Consider the following 23821-nt stretch of genomic DNA (forward strand, 5'->3'; position numbering starts at 1 on the left):
GTGGTTCTCTCACTTTACACTTGACAATGTTAGAAATATTCAACACTGCTCCAAGCTTTCCTTTTATTAACATACTCATTGGTAATACAAACTGTCTCATGAGTTTTTACGTATGTTTAAATTCCCAAATGCACAGAGCAGACACTTCATAAAATGAGTACAATCAAAGACAAATATCGGACTGAGATTTCGAACAAGCGTACCTGTGTCTAGGCTGCACATCGGAGAAAGTGCCTTTAGTATTTCTTCCTCTCTGCCCTTCAGCTCCAGACAACAGTAGTAGGATAAGTCCTGCCCAAAGAGAGAGACAGACCATTAAAAGCTCAGCAATTTACATGAGGGACACTGCACGAAGCCAAAAGTCACATCAGAAAAACTTCCAGAGTCCGAAAGACAGAACGAACTGCTAAAGTTACCACTGCCCGAGTCAAAATCTGAGACCTGTCTGTGGCTACACATCAGCAAATAGCCTTAAACCGATTCAAAATCAAAATAAAAATGAATTTCCACTTAAATATAAGTTGCAGTGTCCTACTTTTTATAAAGAAAATATTTGTTTTACCTCATATTCACAGACAAGTTCTAAGTAGAGTGTAAAAACTGCTGCCTCTCAGTAAAGGATTATTCTTCCCTGAAATCTACTCAAGGTAAGAAATGAGAGTCACATTGTTGCAAACAATTTATCTTGTGTTTCTTCCATGCTCAGTTTGACTATAATATTCAACTTTGATTAAGCAATGAAAAAGAAAAATGAGTAAGACTTTACCAATTAAAAAAGATGAAGAAAGATCACACTGAGCTAGCAAAATCAGTATGTTAAAGAATTATAGCCCTGGCTGGGTGGCTCAGTGGGTTGGAGCATCGACCCATACACCAAAAGGTTGTGGGTTTGATCCCTGGTCAGGGTGCTAATGGCAGGCAACTGCCACATGCTTTTCTCTCTCACTCTCTCTCCTCTCCTTCTTCCTCTCTCTCCAAAATCGAATACCACATTTTGCATTAGCACACTTTTCCCCCCAAATTTTTGAGGGAAAAATAAGGGTGAGCATTATACATAGGTGGTACTAAGAATGCGCACTGTACATGGGTAGTGCTAAAATGTGGGATTGTACATACATTATGCTCAGGAGCACATGGAAAGAAGGAAGGGAGGAAGGAAGGAAGGAAGGAATGGGGGAGGGAGAGAGGGAGGGAGGGAGAGAGGGAGGGAGGAAGGAAGGAAATAAGGGGGTAAGGAAAAGATACACAGCAGCTGAATGGATCAACAAGATCCTTACGTATGCTGTCTATTAGAAATTCACTTCAAATCAGACAAAAAGACACACATGGAATGAAAGCAAAGGCATGGAAAAAAGTATTTCATGAAAACAGAAACAAACAACAAAAAAAGGTGGGGTAGCAATACTCATACCAGACAAAACAGACTTGAAAACAAGACACACACATCCAGGCGTTCACTGCAGCACTATGTACCACAGCCAAGACACGGAAATAAGCTAGGTGTCTGTCAGTAGACGAGCGGACAAAGAAGTGGTGCAGTGTACAATGGAGTATGACTCAGCTGTAACGCAGAATGAAATCTCGTCGTCTGCAACAACACGGATGGACCTGGAGGGTACTGTGCTGAATGAAGCAGATCCAAGACAAATGCCGTGCGATTTCACTTACATGTGGAATCCAAAAAACAAAATAAACAAGCAGAACAGAAACAGACTCACAGATATGGAGAACATTTTGATGGGTGCCAGATGGAAGGGGGGTGGGGGGGGTGGAGTGGGTGGGTGAGAAAGGTGAGAGGATTAAGAAGTACTAATGGGTAGTTACAGAATAGTTACAGGGATGCAAAGTACAGCACAGGTAATACAGTCACTAGTAATGTAACAACTACGCATGGTGTCAGATGGGAACTAGGTTTCTTTGTAATAAATGTCTAATTATTGGGTCGTATACCTGACATTAATACAATACTGTACATCAATTGAAAAATAAAATATTACTTTTAAAAAATTAACAAAAAATGGTTTAAATGGTGATTTGCTGTTACGTGTATTTTAAAATTTTTTTAAAGGTCATTGTTTTGATGATTCTGCTATACTGCTCTCGAGAGTTATCAGAGGATACTAATACCAATGGCTTTCAAAACTCTCCTTTGGCCAAGACTCTCCTGTGGAGAATGGCCCTCCACAAAGAGCAAATTTCTAAACATGTACTGGAAGAGAGACAGCAACTGAATTAATAAGGGGTGGCCGGGGAGGGGCAACCAGATAAATATGAGGCTCTAAAACCAACTGTCCTCTCAAATAGTTTTAAACAAACTTCCCAGCATGCCACTGAATCATACACATCTAGAACAGCATTTGAACACTGCTCAGGGCCCATAGATGATTCTCGAATATGTTATTGATAAATGACGATTAAATGAATCAATGATGAATTCATCTTGAACATGACCATCAAAACCCTGCATGATCTGGTTACTACTGAGTTTTCCAGAGCTAGCCTCACCCTAATGCTGTGACTAGCCTTGCTGTGACTCTCTTCATCTCTGTCGCGTGGAATTTATCTCAGTTCCTCCCTGCTACCTGGCTTCCTTCTGCCTCCCCCACTCTCCCATTTTCTTATTCCTTAGAGATCTGCTCAAACATCACTTCCATGGGGAAGCTTTCATGTTCCTCTGTGAAGAAAGCTCCGGGCATTGTACATATCCCTTACAATTGTATATTGGGCTAATTATCTGAGTAATGTCAGTCTCCCCTAATACCTTCAGGCTGCTTCATCTCCAGCGTTTAGCAAAGTGCCTCATGCTCAGTAATTATTTTTAAAAGAAGTAACTTCACAGAGAGAGCTTTAGCGTACCATGAACTATTCTAAGAGTCTCTATCAGAAAGGGTCTAAAGGAAAAGAAAAGGAAACCAACTGGAAAGCCCACCTGGAGGAGGCAGCCGTTCGTCATAGCTCGGTAGCAGGCTCTGTGGCTCTTGACCGTCGGCCGCTCCCCGAGGCAGTAGCCCCACTTCTTGACCATGTGAAACCGCTTGGCGTGCCAGATGTGAGTTTCTAACCAAATGTTCTTCTTCTGTCTACGGTTAAATTCCAGCATGCGGTTTATGTGACATCGTCGAGCTTTATGGCACTTATTTTTGGAATGTTCCTTTTTCTGATGGACTGCTTTCTCTGCCTGTAGTTTCCAGAAGAGAAGCAGGCCCAGTTTGCAACCATTTCAAAACACAGCTAAGTGTTAGGAATTCAAACTTTAACTTTAGGTTATGTGGAGCCCATTAAAGACCCCATGAGTCTGCTTAGTTTTTTTAACTTGGTGATTTCTCCAGTGACAGCAGAGAGGGAAGCAATAGAAGGAGGGACGACTTTATAGGTAGGCCAACCTGGGAAGGAAACACGTCCTTTCACTTAACAGTAGGGCAAGGTTCATGGACTGTCGAGAGTAGAATATATATAAACCGTTCCACTCAAGCTTCCTGTGGCTAACAGTGTATTAGCAAGAGGGAATAAATCCTATACTAGCTTTTTGTTGTTATTTTTTATTGTTTTCTAACCTCTAAGATTATAACAAAACCCCAAACTTAGGACCAAAAAATATAGAAGTGAGGAAAACCTACACATTTCATGTCAGTTGGGGCTGACAGGTAAATGCTAAATGCTATCACTGGGAAACAGACTTCACACTGAACTTGAAACTACAAAGTTCCTGTGTGCTTTTCACTCTGTCTCTCCCACAGCCAACCTCAACTTCTGTGGAAAAAAGTTCTTCTCCATTAGTCTGCAGGCCCCTTATGCGTAAGGACTTTTTGTTGATGGATTCTAACCCCACGGCCAGCATGGTACTGGTACCCAGAAGGCACACAATACAAAAATTCCGAAACAACTAATAAAGACGTGGGTACCTGAGACAACCTCAGAAAGTCTAAGCTAAAATTTCTGGTGAAGCCAAAAATAATTAGGCTTGAAACAAAAATTAAATTCAAGCTCAAGTTTTCAACACCGAAAAAGTCAAAAGGCAAGTACTAGGCAACAATACCGCTTTTTTTTTTTTTTTTTTTTAATTTCTAACTCTAAGCTGGCCACACACCCGAAATGCAGGGTTAAATTGTTTATCTGATAAGATGGTCAGAATTGTATTTTAAATCTGACAGGGCAACATCAACTATTCAATACCATTAAAAGAAAAGAGTTCCACATATTATATTTAAAAGCAGCTGTAATATCAAACCATCTGCCAATTTTGTGGATGATAAGGGGGTGGTAGGGGGATAAACGATTAAACAAAACATGCAAAATGAGCATGCTGGTTTTGGTTTCCATTTTAACAAACTCCCATTTTCTTTTGGAGTTAACTAAAACGTTTACAGTAAGTAAAACCCACACCTCCTTCTGAGCCATCTCCCGCAAGCGCCTCGGGAGGCGTTTGACATTGTGGCTCATGGCTCTCCGTCGCATGTGTCGAGGCAGAGTCTGGAAAACCAGCGAATTCGAAGACTTCTGAGTCACTGCTTTCAACATAGCACTGATTTCAGCAGCGCGAGCCTGAGCAAAAGTAGAGGCTGTTGAAGGAAAGAGCACTGTCATTAAAAACTAATCTCGAATCAACATTTTTCTGGTACATCTCAGAAGAAAGATTTGAAGAACATGAGCTTACAATTCACCCACCACCCTGACCCCCCATTAGAGTAATACCATTGGTGGTTATTGCTGTAAAGATTGTGCAACTATTCTTCAACTTTTACTTTTCCACATTTTCTAGAAGGATTCAGTGTCACTTTTCTAATCAAAAATAGTTTCAAGTCAAGATTACAAAAAGCTTTTTAAAACAGAGCTACAATGCAATATAATCACAACCATTTTTTAAGTAAAATAATCACAGAAGAAAACAAAAAAAAGTTCACTCAGGATTTCCGCACAAAAAAAAACAAAACCAAAAAAACGAAAAACACAAAGAAAGAAAACAATGAAAAAAACAAAATTTTAAAAATGATCTTGACTCCAAGCAATTTTTTCCTTAGTATTTTCCAAATATGTGACCACAACTATTACTAGTTTTCTTTATTAAAAATTACTTTTTTTTTTTTTTTAAGTAAATAGGGTGCTGGGGAAATTTAAGTGAATTCCCCCAAGAAAGTATAAAGAGAAACAAGAAGGCACCCCTAAGGTGTGTACAAGGAATATGGGGTTATGAGGCAGCGGGGGTAAAAGTGATGAGCTAGATGCGAGCTGAGGCTGGAAATGACCCAGAGATAGGTACTTAAAGGTCTGGATTGCCTTTAATCCTCACCTGAGGACGTGTTTCCTGATTGTAGAGAAAAAGGGAGAGGGGGAGAGAGAGAGAGACAGACAGAGAGAGACAGAGAGAAACACTGACGTGAGAGAGAAACACCTATCCTTCGCCTCCTGCACGCGCCCTGACCAGGAATCACACCTGTAGCCCCTAGTGCACGGGATGACACCCCAACCAACTGAGCAATGTGGCCAGGGCTGTGTTGCCCTTAGAGTGCATCAAATTTGCTTTCATCCTTGGAAAACGCCAGGCTGAGGAGTGGGAAACTGCATTTTATATTTTTAAAAGGGGGAGGGAAGAAGACTTTTAAGTCAAAGTGGAAGAGTTCACCAATAAGAACTGTAAAAAAAAGGAAATTAAAGAAGGGAGAGCAATCGGGCCCAAGCCCAAAGGCTGGAGGTGAGAAAGACTGGAGCAGAAGGAGGAGAGCTCTGAGAAGGCAGGGCCAAGGCGCACAGAGGGCATTAGAAGTCCCGCTGCATTGGAAACAAAGAGCTCATAGTACAATCCAACCTCCCCGCTTTACAAATACCCACCTGTTATGTACTTGGGAATCTCCTGCGATGTTCCCTCAGGACCTGCTTTCCAGCCTCCCTTTTTCTTAAACGTTACTCTGGAGGAAGACTGCTCGCTCACATCAGGCTCGGGCGGTGAATAATGGGTCATTTTGGTTTGCCGCTGTAGTGCACTTCCAGAAAAAGGGTCTAGTATATTAAGAAAAAGAGAGAAGTATGTTACTCTTATCAGGAATAGAGAGTATTTGCTGAGTGGCAACAGTGATCATGTTTTCAGTCCTATAACTACCCCCTATCATGGCTGTTACTGTCCTCCCTTTAACGAGGACAGAAAGGTGAATTAACTTGCCGCAGACGACACGGCTAATAAGCAGCACGCTAACTAACCATCTCAGTGTGACACATGAAAGAACCCTGGCGTAACTGATACAAGGGAACTTTTCTCCAGATAAACAGTGCAACCTGGACTTTAAGTCAACCCCCCCGAAGTACTACAGCCCACATGACTTTGTACATTCAGTCCTTTATCATAATTCTCTGGCACACTTAGGCTGGGAGCCCATGCTAAATTTGAGAAAAGAAATAAAAGCAAAATCTCTATATAAAAGCCCGGACATTCAAACCATTCTGGCTCCAAGACAACATCAAATCCTTGCCTGTGAATGGAGAGATCAGTAGAGAATGTTATGGATTCCTGCGTACTTCCATTATGGTGCTAATTATTAAGCCCCTATAAATATGAAGCATGGTACAAAACATGTCATTGCAAGATGTAAGATAACATGTTAAGGTTCTCCACGTGGCACGGTAGGCATCAACAGTTGGATCTGAATCTAAATCTTATGAATATGAATCTAAAACATATTTCATCAGACACAATGCACACTATTCTTCCAAGTGTTCCCAAAAAGGTCTTGGTCCCCTGCTTGCTATCGTCCCCCCCTGGCAGTTTCTACTGCTGCTCAATGAACAACACCATCTTCATATTACCTTATGAGGTTCTAAAATCAGCACTCTGATTAAATGAAGATAACTGCACTGGGTTTTTTTTTTTTAGAAAACATAGAAGTATAATTTAATAATAATTGATCGAGGGAGACACAAAATATGTCAACCCTAAAAGACAGATAGCCAATTGTCATTCCCAATAGTTATTTTCTAAAAAGTCATAATACTGAGCTACTGTTTCTAGAGAAATAAATATATACTCATATTATCGCATAGATTATAATCTTAAATCATAAAAACAACTCATCCGGTAGATTCTATTTCCTCTATTTTACAAAAGAAAAAATGAGGTTCAGAAGTGTTAAGTGTCTGGGGTCATCCCACAGATGGAAATCAAAGCCCAGCCACAGCCGGAGCTCTCTGCACTATGCCGCACTCCCCACTCGCTGTCTCCATCCTCCGGTCAGCTCTGCATGAGAGCTGACACGAGAACGCAACTGGAAATGTCCACAGGGGTGAACTGAATTTCCCCCCGACTCTGCTCATGTCTATAAATGACCACCAAAGTGTCATGGTATAATATTTGGGTACAAACCAACTTTTGCAACTAGCTGAATCTGCAAATAGTGAAGGTCAACTAACTGTATCTGGTGTTAACTCAACTCGTGCACTATTTAGATGATGACTATCAAGAGGTGCTGACAATAGCAGTTTGCTCTAAGTGGGAGCGGAGAGAGCACTGTGTGTCTTACCCAGCTTTTGAGCTCGGAAAGGTTTTCCACCTCCACCGTGGTGCTTTACTCCTCTATCGGCCACAAAGCCAGAGGATAAGGTCACATTCGCAGGCTGGTTTCTCATTTTCTTAGCATGCTTTCTTTCTTTTGCATTAGACATCTCTGGAAAGAAAGAAAGAAATTCACTACAGGGGAAGGTAATTTCCATTCAAAAATAAAAATAAATATAATAAATATTCATACAACTCAATAGATTATAAATCTTCACTAGAGGTGGATCAATGATATAACAATGGTATCATAATATTGCTAACAGAATATTGATTTACAGCAGGAATTCATAACCAGAGCAATCTCTAGGGGAGCCATAAATGGTATTACCACCCAAAATATGATTCAACAGAAAAAATAATTCTATTGCTGGAAGAGACTGTATTAGTACATTCCAGTTTTCACTGCCAAATAAAGTCGTGTACCAATGGTGACCCTGCAAAAAGTCCACTGAAAGAGTGAAAAATGTGGTAAGAGGCAAGGTTCCCTATGCCATGATAAAATTAAATTGGCGAAAACATTTCATCAAAATTCTTAGGTGAACATGAGCCACTGGAATCAAATGAAATATACAACATGCTATTCTGATATGATAACATGTACAAAAACTAAACATAAACTACTGATGTTTTCATTTCTACTACTTAGATGAAGCCAGCTGCTATTTGAAGGAAGGATAAAGAACAAAAAGCTGGCGGAGCCTGATGGATTTACTCAGTAATTCTCAATTCTCAAATTTGACATCCCCTTTTCTTCCTCAGTAGCCTCAAACACCTGTTTTCTATTTTGAAATAAAATTTGCAATAAAACCTACCAGACATACAACTTTTATCAGTACATGCCCCACAATATGCCCCCAACTGTAAAGAACTAAACAGTAATTTTAGTAATATGTATTTCCGGTACATAAATATTTCACAACTGTACTAGATGACATTATGAAAAAAGGAAAAAACTCTGAAAGTTCTTGAGCCAGAAGTAGGAAAGCCAAAACCTTAGCAGCATGTTAGGAGAGAATGGGGGGAAATAAACAGGATTTTCTTACAGTATTACATTTTAGAAGCAGGGCAGGACTGGGATCTTACCCGTCTTTTTCACTACTGCATCTGCAGCACCCAGCCCTGTGCCTTGCACAAAGCAGGGGCTCAACATCTGCTTGTAAAAGGTACACGTGCACGCATAAATGAAGAAGCGAAGCGTGCTATAATGCATTATAAACAAAATTAACAATAGTCAAATACCACCCCTTCTGACACAGCAAGACTGAGTATCTGCCAGGAGACCCAGCCCTGGGGCCAGGTGCTGGATCAAGACCACTATCTTCCTTTCTGAAATCAGATCCCAGTCACTAAGGGCTCAACTCAGGTCAAAGGGGAAGGAATAAAACCTCTAAAAGCTCCAGAAGCACCAGAGAAGGGAATAAGGGAGGGGCTGGAAGGTGGGAAACGCTCAGATCTCAGCGTGGTTGTCCCCAGAATGGCCCATCTCACTGCTTTAGGGCAGCGATTTTCAACCCGAGCGCCACAAGAATTTTTAAAACACGCAATACCTGATTTTTTAGTCAGGGGCACTGACCTCTTTTGCCTTAGATTGTCAAATAGTAGACTGTCAAATAAAAAAATGACAACAGACAACACAATAGCCGTCCGGTGTGAATCAATCAAAATTATACCTATTTTTGTCAGGCAAAAAAGATAATATATTTTTGGTGTGCCACAGAATTTTGGTAATTAGGTTATGTGTGCCATGAGATGAAAAAGGTTGAAAATGGCTGCGTTACGGTGTAAGGGGGGATGGGGAGAGACTAGCCAGACCGAGAATGGCCTCGCTCGGGTGTGGCACTATAGCAGAAAGAAAGACTGAAGGAGGTGGACAGCAGGGGCCAAAGGAGGGGTGGGGCGGCCAGAAGAACCCAGCAGCATGAAACAAGGGAAAAAGAGGAAAGCGGGGCCAGCAGGGTCTGAGGGAGAGAAGCTCAGGGTGAGGGGCACAGTGCGCAGAAACCAGGTTGGGGGCCGACACACACACACTCCCCTAGTGAACACCAGCCCCTCACGACCTACCTGCCTCACGCTCTGGGGGAAAAACCTAGGGCTTCCCAGGTCAGAAAGACAAGAGGCTGCCACACTCTCCTGCAAAACGGTGTGCGATGCAAGCGAGCTGGAGGGCGCATGCGCCAGTGCGGCCGCTGCCTCCACGTGGCCGGGACCCGCGCAAAGACTACAACTCCCAGAATGCTGAGAGACCCGCCCCCGTCACGTGTTTCTGTAGGGACTGCCTTGGGCTGGTTAGCAGAGTAAGACGCTAAAGGTGCTAGTGTACGGGGTCAGTCTCTCCCAGGGGCCTGAAGAGAAAAGGTTTTGCCATGGCGTCCTTAATCAGAAAGGTGATCAGCACCACGAAAGCCCCAGCGGCCCTTGGTCCCTACAGGTAACTAGGCATGTGTAGCGCGGGTGGACCCCAGGCGTGCGGGGTGGGCCTCGGGACTGACCACTCGGGATCAGAGCTGGGGTGGGCTTCAGGGTTCATCCGCCAACCTCATCAAATACGCGAGGAAAGCTAACCCGAGAATGGGGGCAACGCACCCGAACACCCACAGTGAGTTAGGAGTACAATAGGATGTGGACCCTGCGCTCCCAGGGATTTTGCCCAGACCTGAGGTGTCTGGCTATGTAGCTAGCCAGCCAGTTCCTCTGGTTAGAAGTGGTTTTTGAACTTTTTTCTCCTCTTTTTTAGGGGTGGGCGGTGGGGGGACAGGGGGTAACAGCTTTCTCGAGCTATAATTCGCATACACCCAAAATCCAGCCCTTTAAAGTGTACAATTCAGCAATTTTTACTATACTCACAGAGCAGTGCAGCCACCGCCATTATGTAACCTCCAAACATTTTATTACCCCGTTCACCTCTTCCCCCAGCCTCCGGCAGCCACTAACCTCCTGTGCGGCTCTATGGATTTGCCTGTTCTGGACATTTCCTGTAGTAGAGGGATTTCTGCAATAGGTGGTGCTTGGTAATTGACTTATTTCACTTAGACGATTTTCAGTCTTTTTCTCTCATGGCACACATAAACTGATTGTTAAAATTCTGCAGCACACCAAAAAATACATAGTTTTTGCCAATCTGACAAAAACAAAATAGGTATATTCATTCACACCAGACGGCTGTTGTGTGTTTGCTGTTGTCACTTTTTTTATTTGACAATCTAAGGGAAAGGAGGTCAGTGCCCCTGACTAAATAGTCAGGTATTGCATGTTTTTAAAATTCTTGCATCACACCGGTTGAAAATCACTGACTTAGCATAATGTTTGGCTAACTGTCTTTTCACTCAAAGGAATAAATCCCATCCACAGGTGCTTAGGAAATCCCTGCACATCTACTCGAGACATCTACTTAGCAAACCCCTGCACATTTTACAGCCCGTATATACATGTTTTGTGATTATTAATTCCTTTGCTCATGCTTGTTTCCCACCAACAAAGTCCAGTACAAATCATAATGAAGATCGTTTCTAAGATCGTCCCACATGCTCTAGCTAAATTTGTGCATACTGGCCAGAGAGTCTGTCCTGTGTACTTTTCCACTTTGTCGGAAGTGCTGCTAGATAGAAAAGTTCATTCCTTTTTTAAAAGACTTTATTTTCTCAAGATGTCTCAGCTTTAAGATTTGTATTGGATCTTATATGTATTCTTGTATACTTTTATTTTCCTAATGTAATTTTTGTTTTTAATTATCTAAAGTATATCCTGTAACCTTTTTCTATTTTGTCTTTTTAAAATAGTATATAGTGTCTGTTCACTGTTAAAAAGAATGACAGCTGGACCACTTTAACTGTGACAGACATGTACTGAGTACCTACCATCTGCCAAGCACTTCAAGGGGTACAAAAATGTATAAGAAATAAGAAAAGAAACATTTTAATTTAGTGCTTGCTATGGCAGGCACTATGAGAACCACCTTCTTCTCTACTAAATACCATCCCCATTTTACAAGATGAAAACTGAAGTTCAAAATGAACTTCTATTAAGTGAAAGTGACAGAGCTTGTTTGAACAGGTCCCGGCTCCCTCCTCTACATCACAGTGTCATGAAAAGTAGCATTTATATGTGGCAGAACAGTAATTGTTAAAGTAGGGTTAGAAATAAAATGCAAAGGGAGTGAGGAGGTACCGGAAGTGGGGAGTGGGGGTGGCAAAAGCCGAAAAGAAATTGATAACTTGGGGGAGAGAAAGAAAAAGATTTAGGAGGGCTCCTCGTGAAAGGTAGTCCTTGAATTGAGTTTTGAAGGTTGAGTCTGCCACTTACAATACTGTTGTAAAGTTTGATTTTCAAAATACAGTTTACCCTTGAAAAACATGGGTTGTCCCTGGCTGGTGTGTCTCAGTGGATTGGGTGCTCACCTGTGAACCAAAGGGCCACCAGTTCGATTCCCAGTCAGGGCACATGTTTGGGTTGTGGGCCAGGTCCCCAATAGGGGGCACGTGAAAGGCAACCACATATTGATGTTTCCCTCCCTTTCTCCCTCCCTTCCCCTGTCTCTAAAAATAAATAAATAAATCCTTTAAAAAAGAAAAACATGGGTTGAACTGCGTGGGTCCACTAATATGCAGCTTTTTTTCAATGCTGTAAATGTATTTCCCTTATGATATACCTAATAACCTTTTCCCTAGCTTACTTTATTGTAAGAATACAGTATATAGTACATACACAAAATAGGTGTCAATATCTGTTATCAGCAAGGCTTCTTTCAGTCAACAGTAGGCTATTAGTAAAGTTTTTGGGAAGTCAGAAGTTTTGGGGATTTTCTGTTGTGGGGGTAGGTGCCCCATCTTCCACGTTGTTCAAGGGTCAACTGTGCTTTGTTAAGGACTCAACAGGAAGTCGTGGGGGGAAGGGCATTCCAGGTAGAGGGAATGACTTAAGGCGTAGAGGTAGAAGAGTATGTGGCATAAAGATTTTCAGGAGAAAGTTTTGGTAATCTGAGTACCAATCTTACCTTTTTTTTTTCATTTGCCAAATCTGTGTACTACCTATATTTTAATTTACTTAACACTTTTCTTTGAGATGGCTCGCTTTCACAAATTTAAAAAGGAAACTTTACAACAGTACTTTAAATAGAAACCAACCCAATAGAAGGCAACAGTGGGGGAAAAAAACCCTCAAATAAATGAACAATTACTAAATTCTAGCTAGATCCTGCAGTTGGTTCAGAACCCAAGGCCTGTGCTGTCTTTGTTAAAAGTGATAGGTTTCTTTGGCTTGTTTTCTAAATATGATTATTTTTCTCCATGTAGTCAGAGGACTGAAGTCCTAATTGCTAACATTTATTGGTGCTTGCTTAGCCTTAGGTGCTGTTCTAAGTGCTTTGTATGCAGTCACTATTCCAGTCCCCATTTTTCAGATGATCGAAGAGAATTGAAAGGGAATCATTTTCTCACGGTCATTCAGTGTTGGCGGATGACGCACACTTTGAGAAACACTGGTTAGGAGTTGGACTTTGAATTTTTTTGTTTTGCCTCTTGCTAAAAATTAGCTTTTAGCAAAGTCTGGATTGTTATGGCTTCCAGTGATAAACCAAAAGACTATAAACTATTTTGTTTGCAGTGAGGAGCCATCAAATGTTTTTGAAGAAGTGACATGATCAGATCTCTTTTAGGAAGAGAATTCCAGTAGTAATTTGAGAAGACATTAAGAATAGTTAAGGGGTCATTACAATAAAACTAAAAATCAGTGATCTTTTTACTTCTTCTGCCCACTGGTCTTACCTCAGAACAAAAATGACCCTTAACCAAAAGCAAAGGGATTATAGAGCCTGGAGCACACACCTTCCTCGAGTATGAGGTTTGTTCAAGAAAGCAAGCATGAGAGTCCTCTCCCTGGCTGACTCGGAGGTGGGGGTCAACTATCATTACAAAGCTGCAAGCGAAAAAGAAGGCAATCATTGTATGAATATGCCAGTATGACCAGGGGAAACCATCAGCTTCACTGTGGGAGACTTCAGGGCATGGTGCCTCTTGTGCTTTTGTGTATCCAAAGGTGAACCAAGGCCAGTGGCAGTGGTACTGATTTTCAATATTCTGTGAAGAAGGAAGCACATTCCAGCTACCTAGTGCTATCCTGATAGAGTGTATTAGACACATTTTATAACCACTATGAAACGATTTTTTTTTTTTTTGTGCATGGGGTTTGTAGTTCACTTTTGAGAATTCCGGGTCTTCTCCAGGAGGAGTTCAAATGTGTTGAACTTTCAGACCCTGGCATCGGGATGGATGGGGTGTTGTCACTAATTAGCTAATCAGCTCAGCACATTTCAGGGACACCCAGGACAGAACCTTGAGAGATTTCGACATCACATTGCTATTGACGTTGCTTTCCATTTCCCTAGCACACCATGCAAACAGTCATACAGATTTGAAGTGATAGTCCATGTGGCAGACATTATGATGTGAGATTATTACTAGGATGTTTTTGAAGAGTGTTATTACCCTTTGACCTGGAAGTAGAGTAATGCATTTTACATTTTCTGGAGCCTAACAACTTGTCTATGGCTAGTAGGATTCTTACGCTCAGGAAGGGTCAACTATCCAATTATTTTTGTGAACAATCTCTATTAATTTACAAGAGTTGATTCACTTAGCTCAGATACTGTCAGTTCCAGGGCTTAGTTTTGATTTTCTGAAAATAAATGAGTTCCTTTTTATGGTAAAATAAAAAAAATTTTTTTGACCAGTGATAATGCATATCGGCTTGAACTATGGGGAGAATTAAAGGTACTTTTCAAAGGGCCACACGTGGCCAATTCCGACACAGAAGAGTTAATAGAAAGTGTTAGCTGATGGTACTGTTCAATTTGAGACAAGCTGACACATTAACAAACTCAACAGTTACCTATTTGTGGGCTAGCGTGAAAGCCAGATGGTGGAGAAGAATTCCTAGACTTTCTAAATCCTGTTACCAAGTTTAAATTTACCCTCTTCAAAAAAGATACTTTATTGACAGCCAAAGTTGTTTAAGCTACTCAGTGGTTAGAGAGCAAACCATCAACAAGAAGCTATTATGTTTCCACTATGTGTAAGGAATCACCTAAGCCCTGCGCAGCCAAGACAGCAAGACACTGCCCCTGCCTTCAAGGAGTTTGCAGTCTGGCACACCCCCGGAGTTAGAAGAACTGAGCTGTATCACATGAGGCAGGGACCTGTGCCTGCTGTGAGGAAGGCTCCACCAGAGGACCTCATGGGTTCCACATATATGGAAAAGAACTTCAAATCCTTTGGTGGATAAGCAGACCATTAAACGATCAATAAGGATTTAGAGCTCTGGACATATTATACACTTCAACCAACATTTATAATAGCACTCTGGAAATCTGAGATAGAGCAATAAATCTCCTTGTTTCAGAAGTCTTTGATTCCAGTAAAAAAACCCTCTTATTTTCAAGACTCTTACTTCTTCCCTCCTATTAAACACATTTTAAATGGTGAATCTAAAAAGACAAAAAGGAAGATTCCCAGGTGTCAGGAACAAACAGAGAAATGTAATGAGAGCCAGAAGAATGAGCTGATGTGTAAAGCCCATGAGGATCTGGCTGTAGGCCTTAGGAACTGGGGTTCTAAGTTCCCACTTGGAAATAGAAGATGATGTCTTAGGTGTATACGTTTGCGGTACTGGAAGGAGACGCCTCCACAGAGCCTAGAAGAGCTACGGTGAGAAGCCGGTAAAAAGAGGACTGGAAAACAGTATCCACGACCCTGTCAAAGCAGGAAGGAGGTGTGCTGTGTGCCCTGAGCCTTGTGTTGTACAGTATGCAGGGAACATCGAAGGCAAAGGGAAGAGATCACCTAGAAAGCCAAGGCATCTCTGACAGCAGACATCGCATCAGCAATCACCAGGGCCAGGGGGCCATGCAGAAATCTTCCAAGTGGAAAAACTTGGAAACGTTGGAAAAACTAACTTCTAATTCTGCATCCAGCTAAATTCTATTTCAAAAGTGAGGGCAAAATAGACATTTTTTGTCAAAGTCAAAAAATTTGTTAGAAAAAAATTTCTAAGTTCCTGCTAGAAAAAAAAAAAAACACAAAAAATATACCTCAATAAGGAGTGTGTGGAACAAAAAATCATGTAAGTAAATCTAAATAAGCCCTGACTGTAAGAAAACTAAAAATATACAGAGATGGGGGCTAGGGGGCTGGGGAAGAGGTTAAGTGAAAACACAATAGGACTAAAATAATAGAAATAACAAGAGGGGAGAGCTGACTTTTAACTAAAGTCCTCCTTGTACTATGCAGAGGAAGCTGCATAAACTTGGGAATTTAGGGCAAATATGTATGTAAAGAGGCAAGAGTAATTACTAAGTTAGTAATAACTAAATTAGAAAGAATATGTTTCCTTATTTCCAAACCAGAAGTTTAGGAAATAAGGAAAACTCAAAACTTCAGAAGTCAGAAAAGGAGGAACAATTGAAGCATGAGACATAGGAAAGTTGAGAATAAGATAACAAATAACTCTAAGCGTATGGATAAATGCATCAATGTAAACAGATTGAACTCTCCCAATTTAAAAAGGATGCTTAGATTAGAAGGAACATTACATTTAAAAGAAACAAAATTAATTCCACAAAAAGCCACTTCGATTAGAAGCGGCTGTGTCTTCTAATGTGTCTCTTGAATAAAGCGCTGGAACAGTAAGAATGGTTTTGAACATGGCAGTGGCCTTAACCACCCTGTAAGCTGCTACAGCATCTGAAGTCCCTATTAATGAAGTTAGTGAGCGGCAAGTGGAATCCGAATTCACCAGGGCATTAACACCTTTGGAGAATCAGGGAACTTCTCTGCAACAGAAAACAACTTTATACTCTACTCCCATTTCTCAAGAGAAGCTCTTAACAAGGCAGTGGTTCAAGGGATAAAGTGTGACTTTTAAGACCTTGTTCAAGACTTCTTTCTTGATTTTTGGCACACAGTCTTTGATGCTAATGTAAAGGCAATGATTTATAGCGACCAATGGGGCTGCTTCTTTCACCAAATCAGCAAAACCAGATGTGTTTACCAGGTACTCCCAACAGTTTCAATGGCAAGCCACTTTTCACTGTTTTATGTCTCAATGGTCTTCACAGTTTCCAAAATGGGTTCACAAAACAAGAGTTTTTTTAAAGATTGTATTTATTTTTAGAGAGAGGAAGGGAGGGAGAAAGGAGAGAAATATGTATCGGTTCCTTCTTGCTTGCCCCCAACCGGGGACCTGACCCAGAACCCAGACATGTGCCTTGACTGGGAATTCAACTGGTAGCCTTTCTGTTTGTGGAATGATGCCCAACCTACTGAGCCACACCAGTCAGGGCAAAACAAGAATTCTTAATGGCATCAGTAGGCATTTAAAGGATAAAGTAGAGAAACTAGTTTCACTAAGAAACGTCAGAATTTCATTCAGTTACATACTGAAAGAAAATAGCATAATTTTTCCTTTAAATCCTTGATTTGAGAGACTACAGAAAAAATGGCAATAATTCTAGAAGAAGAATCTCATCTGAAAGGAGCCTTCGTTGTTCTGCTCCCAGTCACAAACCATTCAGAATTCAGAGAGCTTCACCAAGGCCTCTGATCATACTAATTTTGCTCGCAAGATTTTGTAAAAATTAGGCTTTTGTGTTGGGGCAAAACCAAATTTAGGGAAGGTTCCAGCCTTTTCAAATTAAGCCACCTTCTCATCAAAACAATTCACACTGTCCAGTATGTTTTCTGGCTGGGTAGACTTAGAGGCTTCTTTGGCTCTGTTGGCTTCTGGCTTCTATCAGCAAGAACCTTGCCAGACAGGAAAAAGCATGGCTTCATTTCTGTCCCTACATACGCAGTCTTCAGCGTGAGGTCAAAGGGTACACAAGTTTTGTCCTATTCTCTCTTTTAATGTATTAAAAAAAAAAATCCCATTTAAACTAGGCTCTGCATAAACACAGATGGCATAGTAAATTTTCCTTGATTCTTAACAATGGGAAACTGATACAGCTCCACGTGTAGCGACAATGAAAACTACGTAATCAAACGGGGTGCCCTTTATTTGCCCACTTTTAGTGGGTTATTTTTCTTCATATTACTGAGTTATGAGTTCTTTATATATTCTGGATACAAGTCCTTTGTTAGATACATGTTTTGCAGATATGTTCTCCCAGCCTGTGACTTGTGTTTTCATTTTCCTAAGGTGTTTTTCAACAGGCAAGTTTTTAATCTTAACGAAGTCAGTTATCAATGTTTAATACTACATTCTGTGCTTGTGTCCTAGCAAAGAAATCTTCTAGCAGTGCACTTTATATTGATACTTTATCTGTACACTGGATTTCTGTCTGTTGCAGTCAGGCTGTGTTGGTGGACAGGACCATTTACATCTCAGGACAGCTGGGCATGGACCCTTCGAGCGGACAGCTTGTGCCAGGAGGGGTGGCGGCAGAGGCTAAACAGGCAAGTCACTTTCCACATGTGGAGTTTTGTTCTGTACTACTTTTTAAATATTGAGGAGTATTAAAAATCCCCTTGGCTGATATGTTTTAAAGAAGTTACCAGATACATGCTTTTTAAGTTACTTACTGATTTCAGACAAGTGTATGCCAGTAGAAAGTTAGAAATTTAATGATTTAACAAACAAAAAAGATTGTTCTTTCCAAGGTGACTTTAAACCTGAATTGTTGGATATTAACTAAACTTACTATGATAACCATTTCACAATATATGCTTATGTCACATTAAGTTGTATACCTAAAACTAATACAATGTTATGTCAATTATATCTCACTAAAATGGGGGGAGGGGGCGCTGAATTATTGAAATCAGATAACATCTTGCCACTTCCACGAGAGTTGGGAAATATTTTTTCAGGGCCACCGACCTGCACAAACACAACCCCATGACCACAGAAGCAAAAGTCAACACCTGTTAGTGAGAGAAAAATATCAAAGATTACATGCAGTATGTTTTTCTAAGTAAGACTGGGGAATACAGTCTAATCCAATAAGTAGAATTAAGTGATAATTTAATGCATTCACCGAGTCATTTGGAATATCCAAAGACAGACAATAACCTAAATGTCCATCCATAAGGAGCTAGTTAAATCACGTAGTAAGTGAATTGCTTCTTGGCTTTCCTCCACTGTAATGAACCTGCCTGAAACTGTGATGAGACATTTTTCCTTTTGTGCGTAAAAAGCCCTGGTTGAAGCCGTTTCCTCCGTGCTAGAATGTGTGAAGTTCTCAGTGTCCAAGAAGCTGAAAAGGAAAAAATGTCTAGGGTTCCTAATGCTTTATCACTTTGATACCATCAGCATGAGCCAGCAAGCAAGCATTAAAACATGCTTTCTTTTAAATAATATTTGATTTTAAAGAGTTCTTTTCCCCTTTTCTCAAAAAAACCCCAATATATATTAGTAAATTATATATATTTGGCAGTCAGGCCTTTGGAAAAACAGTTTTTCATCCTGTCCTTATTTTTTTCAATTCATTCTTCCTCTCCACTCTACTAGTCACATTATAATATTTGATGATATTTTTTTCTTTAAAAAGTTATTTAAATAGGTAATACATAGATAGGGCAAAAAATTCAGAAGCTACAAAAAGCGTATACAGTGAAAAGATGTCTCCCATCCTTACTCCGCTCTCCCCAGTTTCTGTCATCATTGTTCTTTACATACAGTCAGTATAAGAAACAGTGGTATGTACAGTCCAGAGACAGTCAGCGCTGATACCAGCATAAGTATGTGTCCTCAGTAAGTTCTTGTAAATGTCGGTATCCTCACACACACACAGACAGTAACTTACTGTGCGTGCTACTCGCATCTTGATTTTATTTCATCATGTAACAATTTATGCTGTAGAGCTTTTCATGTTAAATTAGTTGCAAGGATCTAGTGTAATTTATTTCATATTTATCTAGAGGTAGCCTAGAAAGAGTAGGATTTCCTAAAAAGGGAAACTTTTTCTGCAACATAAGCTATTTACGGACGTATTAGTGAAAGGGGATTTATTGAATTGAATTGAAGCTTTACTGTCACATCAGTGCCTTAGGCCTTCCTTGCCTTGGTTCACAGGCTCTCACAAACATGGGTGAAATTCTGAAAGCTGCAGGCTGTGACTTCACTAACGGTGAGCTCCTCCACATTGCCGCAATTTCTGTTTGATGTTTCTTTGCTTTTTTTGTTAACATGGCATCCAGTAATACGTCTTGCCATATCTTTGTTGCTTTTTAAAATAGTTTTAATTTCACTCCCATCATAATCAAGGCACTCAGTCGTAGACCATATACTGTTTTTTCAGTAATGTTTTGGATCAGACCAAATAGTTAGCCCTAATGACAATGTATGTATCTTCCAGTGGTAAAAACGACTGTTTTGCTGGCTGACATAAATGACTTCAACACTGTCAATGAAATCTACAAACAGTGTAAGTAATTTGGCTTCAGTACCATTTTCCATTTTAAAGAGGAATCTATTAACTTTCATGAGGGTGCACTATGAATTAGGAGTGAGAGGAGATGTGGTCATAGATGGTATCCTAAAAGAATGCGTAGTCTGGTAGGACACATACAGTGTGCCCCCACGAGAGAGATCCAAGACATGTACATTGTGTTCCCTAGAATAATATACAATAACCCTACAAATTCATTTCCCTGAAGCTTAATCTTGTTATACCATTCGCAGGCTTTTAAACCCTCCTAATGTGTATGTGTGTGCGTGTGTGTGTGTATAACTTTTTTTTTTTTAAACACAGATTGTATTATTGCTCTGATATGGTCTAACCACCATCACTATTCTGGCGCTCTCAGAATCATTAGCTGGTTAGTTACGTAACATTTCCTCATGTGCAAAATGGGAATAAAACTATATAGCGTGTCGGAATGCTTAATGGAGTTAATGCAACATATAAACACATTAGAACAGATGCCAGGATGTCGTAAGCATGCAGTAAATGTTCTCTCTACCTATTAACATTGTTGTCTTAGTGGGGAAATGGGTGTCCCTGCCAACTGGTGAGATGGGACCAAGGGTAACAGGGGAAAAGCGTCATTACTTATCTGTCCTGAAGAAATGGCTCGTGAGCAGAAGATAGCAGTGAGAGCACCTGGCAGCACAGCTGGAGATGGGCAGCTATTCCGTATTTAGATCATTGTTTTCTAAGGATAACTTTAAAAACAAAACCCCTTTCATATCAAACAAGGTCAACGTATCAGAGAATGTATTTTCTTTTTTTTTTCCAGAAAGCTAGACATTTTAGAAAGTAGTAAATATATCATAAGAGTCTTATGGCAAAATATTTTATCAAGCAAACATGAATGTAAGCTTTTTTTCTCTATGTTGCTTATGTGTAAGAACTGAGAAATCTATGAGGCACTTTCCAGAGTCTTGACTATGCGGTATTGAGTAATAATACGGGTCTGAAAACTAAAATTTCTTAAAATTTAGATTTCAAGAGTAATTTTCCTGCAAGAGCGGCTTACCAGGTTGCTGCTTTGCCCAGGGTAAGTACGCTTTAAGATGACTAGTGTACACAATTTAAAATTCCTCTTTGTTTTCTGAATATAACATACTAAGCAAGGTAGCAGGAAATTTCTAAAAAGAAAATAAATAGTCCCAGCCTTCCAGGGACTTAAAGTCTAAAAGGAAACACCTAATATTACATGCATGGGGGAAAAAATTAAGAAACTTAAGATATTTTTAAAATTAGTTTTAAAAATTCAGAAAATTAAAAATTAAGGCCACACATGAACACAGCAGAGTCAGAGTAATTCAGTTGTGAGAAAGAAGTAAAATAGTAGCTATAGTGTCTTAATGTTACTTAGAGGCTGTATAAATGGAGCCAGGTTTGTGAGTGGTTATTTTAATTCCTTTAGTTGGTGGTTCCTTAGAATGATCAATATCATCAAACTTATGAAGGTATTGGGTATAGAAGAAGGAGCTCTGAACTTGGAATCACAAGATGTGGGTTTGAACCTGTACCATTTAGCTTTGTGTCCTGGGACAGGTGAAATAACCTTTCTGAGCTTCAGTGTATCAGTCGGAATTGAGGAGAGAACACCTGTCAAATAGAGCTGCTGTGAGAATCACGTGATCTCATGTCTGCATACGTGATTAGCCTGGTAACCTGGCTCTCATAGGTCCTTAGTGAGTGTTTCCATCTCCTGGCCTTTTTAAAAGTTTAATGTTAAAGATGCTGTATTGCTGTGTGTTTTTAGTAGGTATTACGGGGCTTATTAATTTTTTAAAAATGATCTCAATGTTGCTTCATTATTTTCCTCACAGGGAGGCCGTGTTGAGATTGAAGCCATCGCTGTGCACGGCCCTCTCACAACAGCTTCACTCTAAGTGGGCCGAGTGCTATTTAGGCTGGAATTTTCATAATGTTTCTAAATTAACATCTTAATTTTTATAATCGACATTGGAAAGTATGCGACTGACTAAAATAGCTGAAGGATTATGGAAATATCATGTAGTAAGGGGAATTGAACATGAATTGAAAATGAGATGCTGAATCCAGTTACCGATAGTATAAATTTCATTTATTCACTCTGGTTATTGGATGTGAGAAAAAAGAGCATACCTACTTCAATTCAATCCTTTTAATTTAATATTGTGAAATATTTCACTCTCATGTCAGACATATGATTCTGCTTTTACTTGAGTAAAAATAAAGATTTAAGTTTGAATGGTAGAAGTAAAGGAAAAGAAAGTGGACCAAAATTTTATATAACATTTTTCTAATGGTAATAAAATAGACATGCAGATTTTCCTTGGTGTGATTCTGTCCACTTATTTTTAACAGTTTAATTTCTGCACTAGAGCACATTACCCAGTTAAAGCTGGGGGACCATGGAGTGACCATAAAACGCCACCTATTTTTTCTCAAAACTTTTCTCTGACTTTATACATTTTTACACTGTTGTAATCCAACTCTGGGTAAACATTTTGTGTTTGTTCTTTAAAGTCTTTTAACATTTTTAGACAACTACTATATGACTACCTCCACATTCTAGACTAAATTTGAGCACAAAATTACATTGAAAGTAAAAGTCTCTTTCAGTCACTCTCCATTCCACTTACCTCCCCAAAGAGAACTCTCTCTGCTAAGACTTTCCAACCTGACCAGCAGGTGGCTTTCTGCTTGGACATAACTGATCATCGAAGAGTGGTTGTGGCTTGTTCACACATATGGAGCTTTACTGTGCATACAGGGGTGGGCAAAAGCAGGTTTGTAGTTGTTCACATGGAAAATAATAAAATGATTAATAATAACACAAGAATAAACTGTTTTGCACACTCACAAATGTAAACCTACTTTTGTGCCCCACCCTGTATTATTCTACATATACTTTCATCTGTCTTGAAGATCTTAAATACATACAGATCTTCCCATTTTTAACAGAGTGTTCTTTTGTGCTGGATATTCCTTAGGTGACTTAACCATTTCTCCAAAGAATTTGTTCTCTAAAATTCTGTTAAATGACTACGGTCATGTGCCATTTAACAACGGAGATACCTTCCGAGAAATGCACTGTTGGTGACTTTGTCGTCGTGCAAACTTCACAGAGCACACTTACCCAAACCGAGATGGAGTAGCTCACAACACACCTAGGCTACAAGCCTGTGCAGCTTGCACAGCATGAGAGCAAATCAAGCACAAGAGAAATGATGCAATCAAGAGACGTGATAAACACCGGGTATATGAGGCTGCTGCCGGTGTAACACAGTACACTGTTTTACAGCGAATTTTTTATAAGTAGAAAGCGTACACTCTCAAATAGTGATGGAAAGTATCGATAATAAATACATAAACCAGTAACGGTCATTTGTTACCACTTTCAAGCCCTATGTACTGCGCACACTGCGCTGTACTTGCATGACTGGCAGCACAGCAGCTGCGCATGTACCAGCATCACCACGAACGCAGGAGCAGTTCCTTGTCCCACGACCTGATGGCAGCTGTGACTTCACTAGGCAATGGAAATTTTTCAGCCCCGTTAAATCAGATCTCACGGGACCACGGTTGTATATTCGGCTGCATTGACTACAACGTCACCGTGGGACACACGACGTAGCACAGCAACACCGCTGTGATGTTCTCACACATACAGATGGCATCCTTCTACATACCTGTTTTTTCAGGTTATTTTAGAAATGTCATGCTACTTTGAAAGGCTCAGTCAACTAAAACATAATATTAAAAGCAGTCAAGAATGGATTTGGAAGTAACTTCAAGTGGGCTCTAAGCCCAGGTCTTCCACTTAGCTGTATAACCTTGAACTAGTTATTTAACCT

General features: G+C 40.2%; 2 protein-coding genes across 3 annotated transcripts in view; one reads left to right on the forward strand and one right to left on the reverse strand.

Moving 5' to 3' along the window:
- POP1 (POP1 homolog, ribonuclease P/MRP subunit) overlaps nt 1–9681 on the reverse strand; it is a 29793-nt gene extending 20112 nt beyond the window's left edge. For both annotated transcript variants that reach the window (XM_024572230.3, XM_045181724.2), the window contains exons 1-6: nt 9602–9681; nt 7506–7649; nt 5827–5994; nt 4384–4559; nt 2930–3178; nt 204–291 (exon numbers count right to left, since the gene is read on the reverse strand). In XM_024572230.3, the coding sequence (XP_024427998.2) occupies nt 204–291; nt 2930–3178; nt 4384–4559; nt 5827–5994; nt 7506–7647 (823 nt within the window). In that variant the 5' untranslated portion in view covers nt 7648–7649; nt 9602–9681. The remainder of the gene's footprint in view (nt 1–203; nt 292–2929; nt 3179–4383; nt 4560–5826; nt 5995–7505; nt 7650–9601) is intronic.
- A 127-nt stretch (nt 9682–9808) lies between these two features.
- On the forward strand, nt 9809–22295 carry RIDA (reactive intermediate imine deaminase A homolog). The gene is made up of 6 exons (XM_024572235.3): nt 9809–9968; nt 17877–17982; nt 19601–19655; nt 19884–19952; nt 20972–21027; nt 21809–22295. The coding sequence occupies exons 1-6, from the start codon at nt 9904–9906 to the stop codon at nt 21869–21871; spliced, it is 414 nt and encodes a 137-aa protein (XP_024428003.2). The 5' UTR covers nt 9809–9903; the 3' UTR covers nt 21872–22295.
- Nucleotides 22296–23821: the final 1526 nt, after the last annotated feature.

The sequence above is a fragment of the Desmodus rotundus genome, chromosome 8 (assembly GCF_022682495.2).
Source record: "Desmodus rotundus isolate HL8 chromosome 8, HLdesRot8A.1, whole genome shotgun sequence".
NCBI classification, from domain to species: domain Eukaryota; kingdom Metazoa; phylum Chordata; class Mammalia; order Chiroptera; family Phyllostomidae; genus Desmodus; species Desmodus rotundus.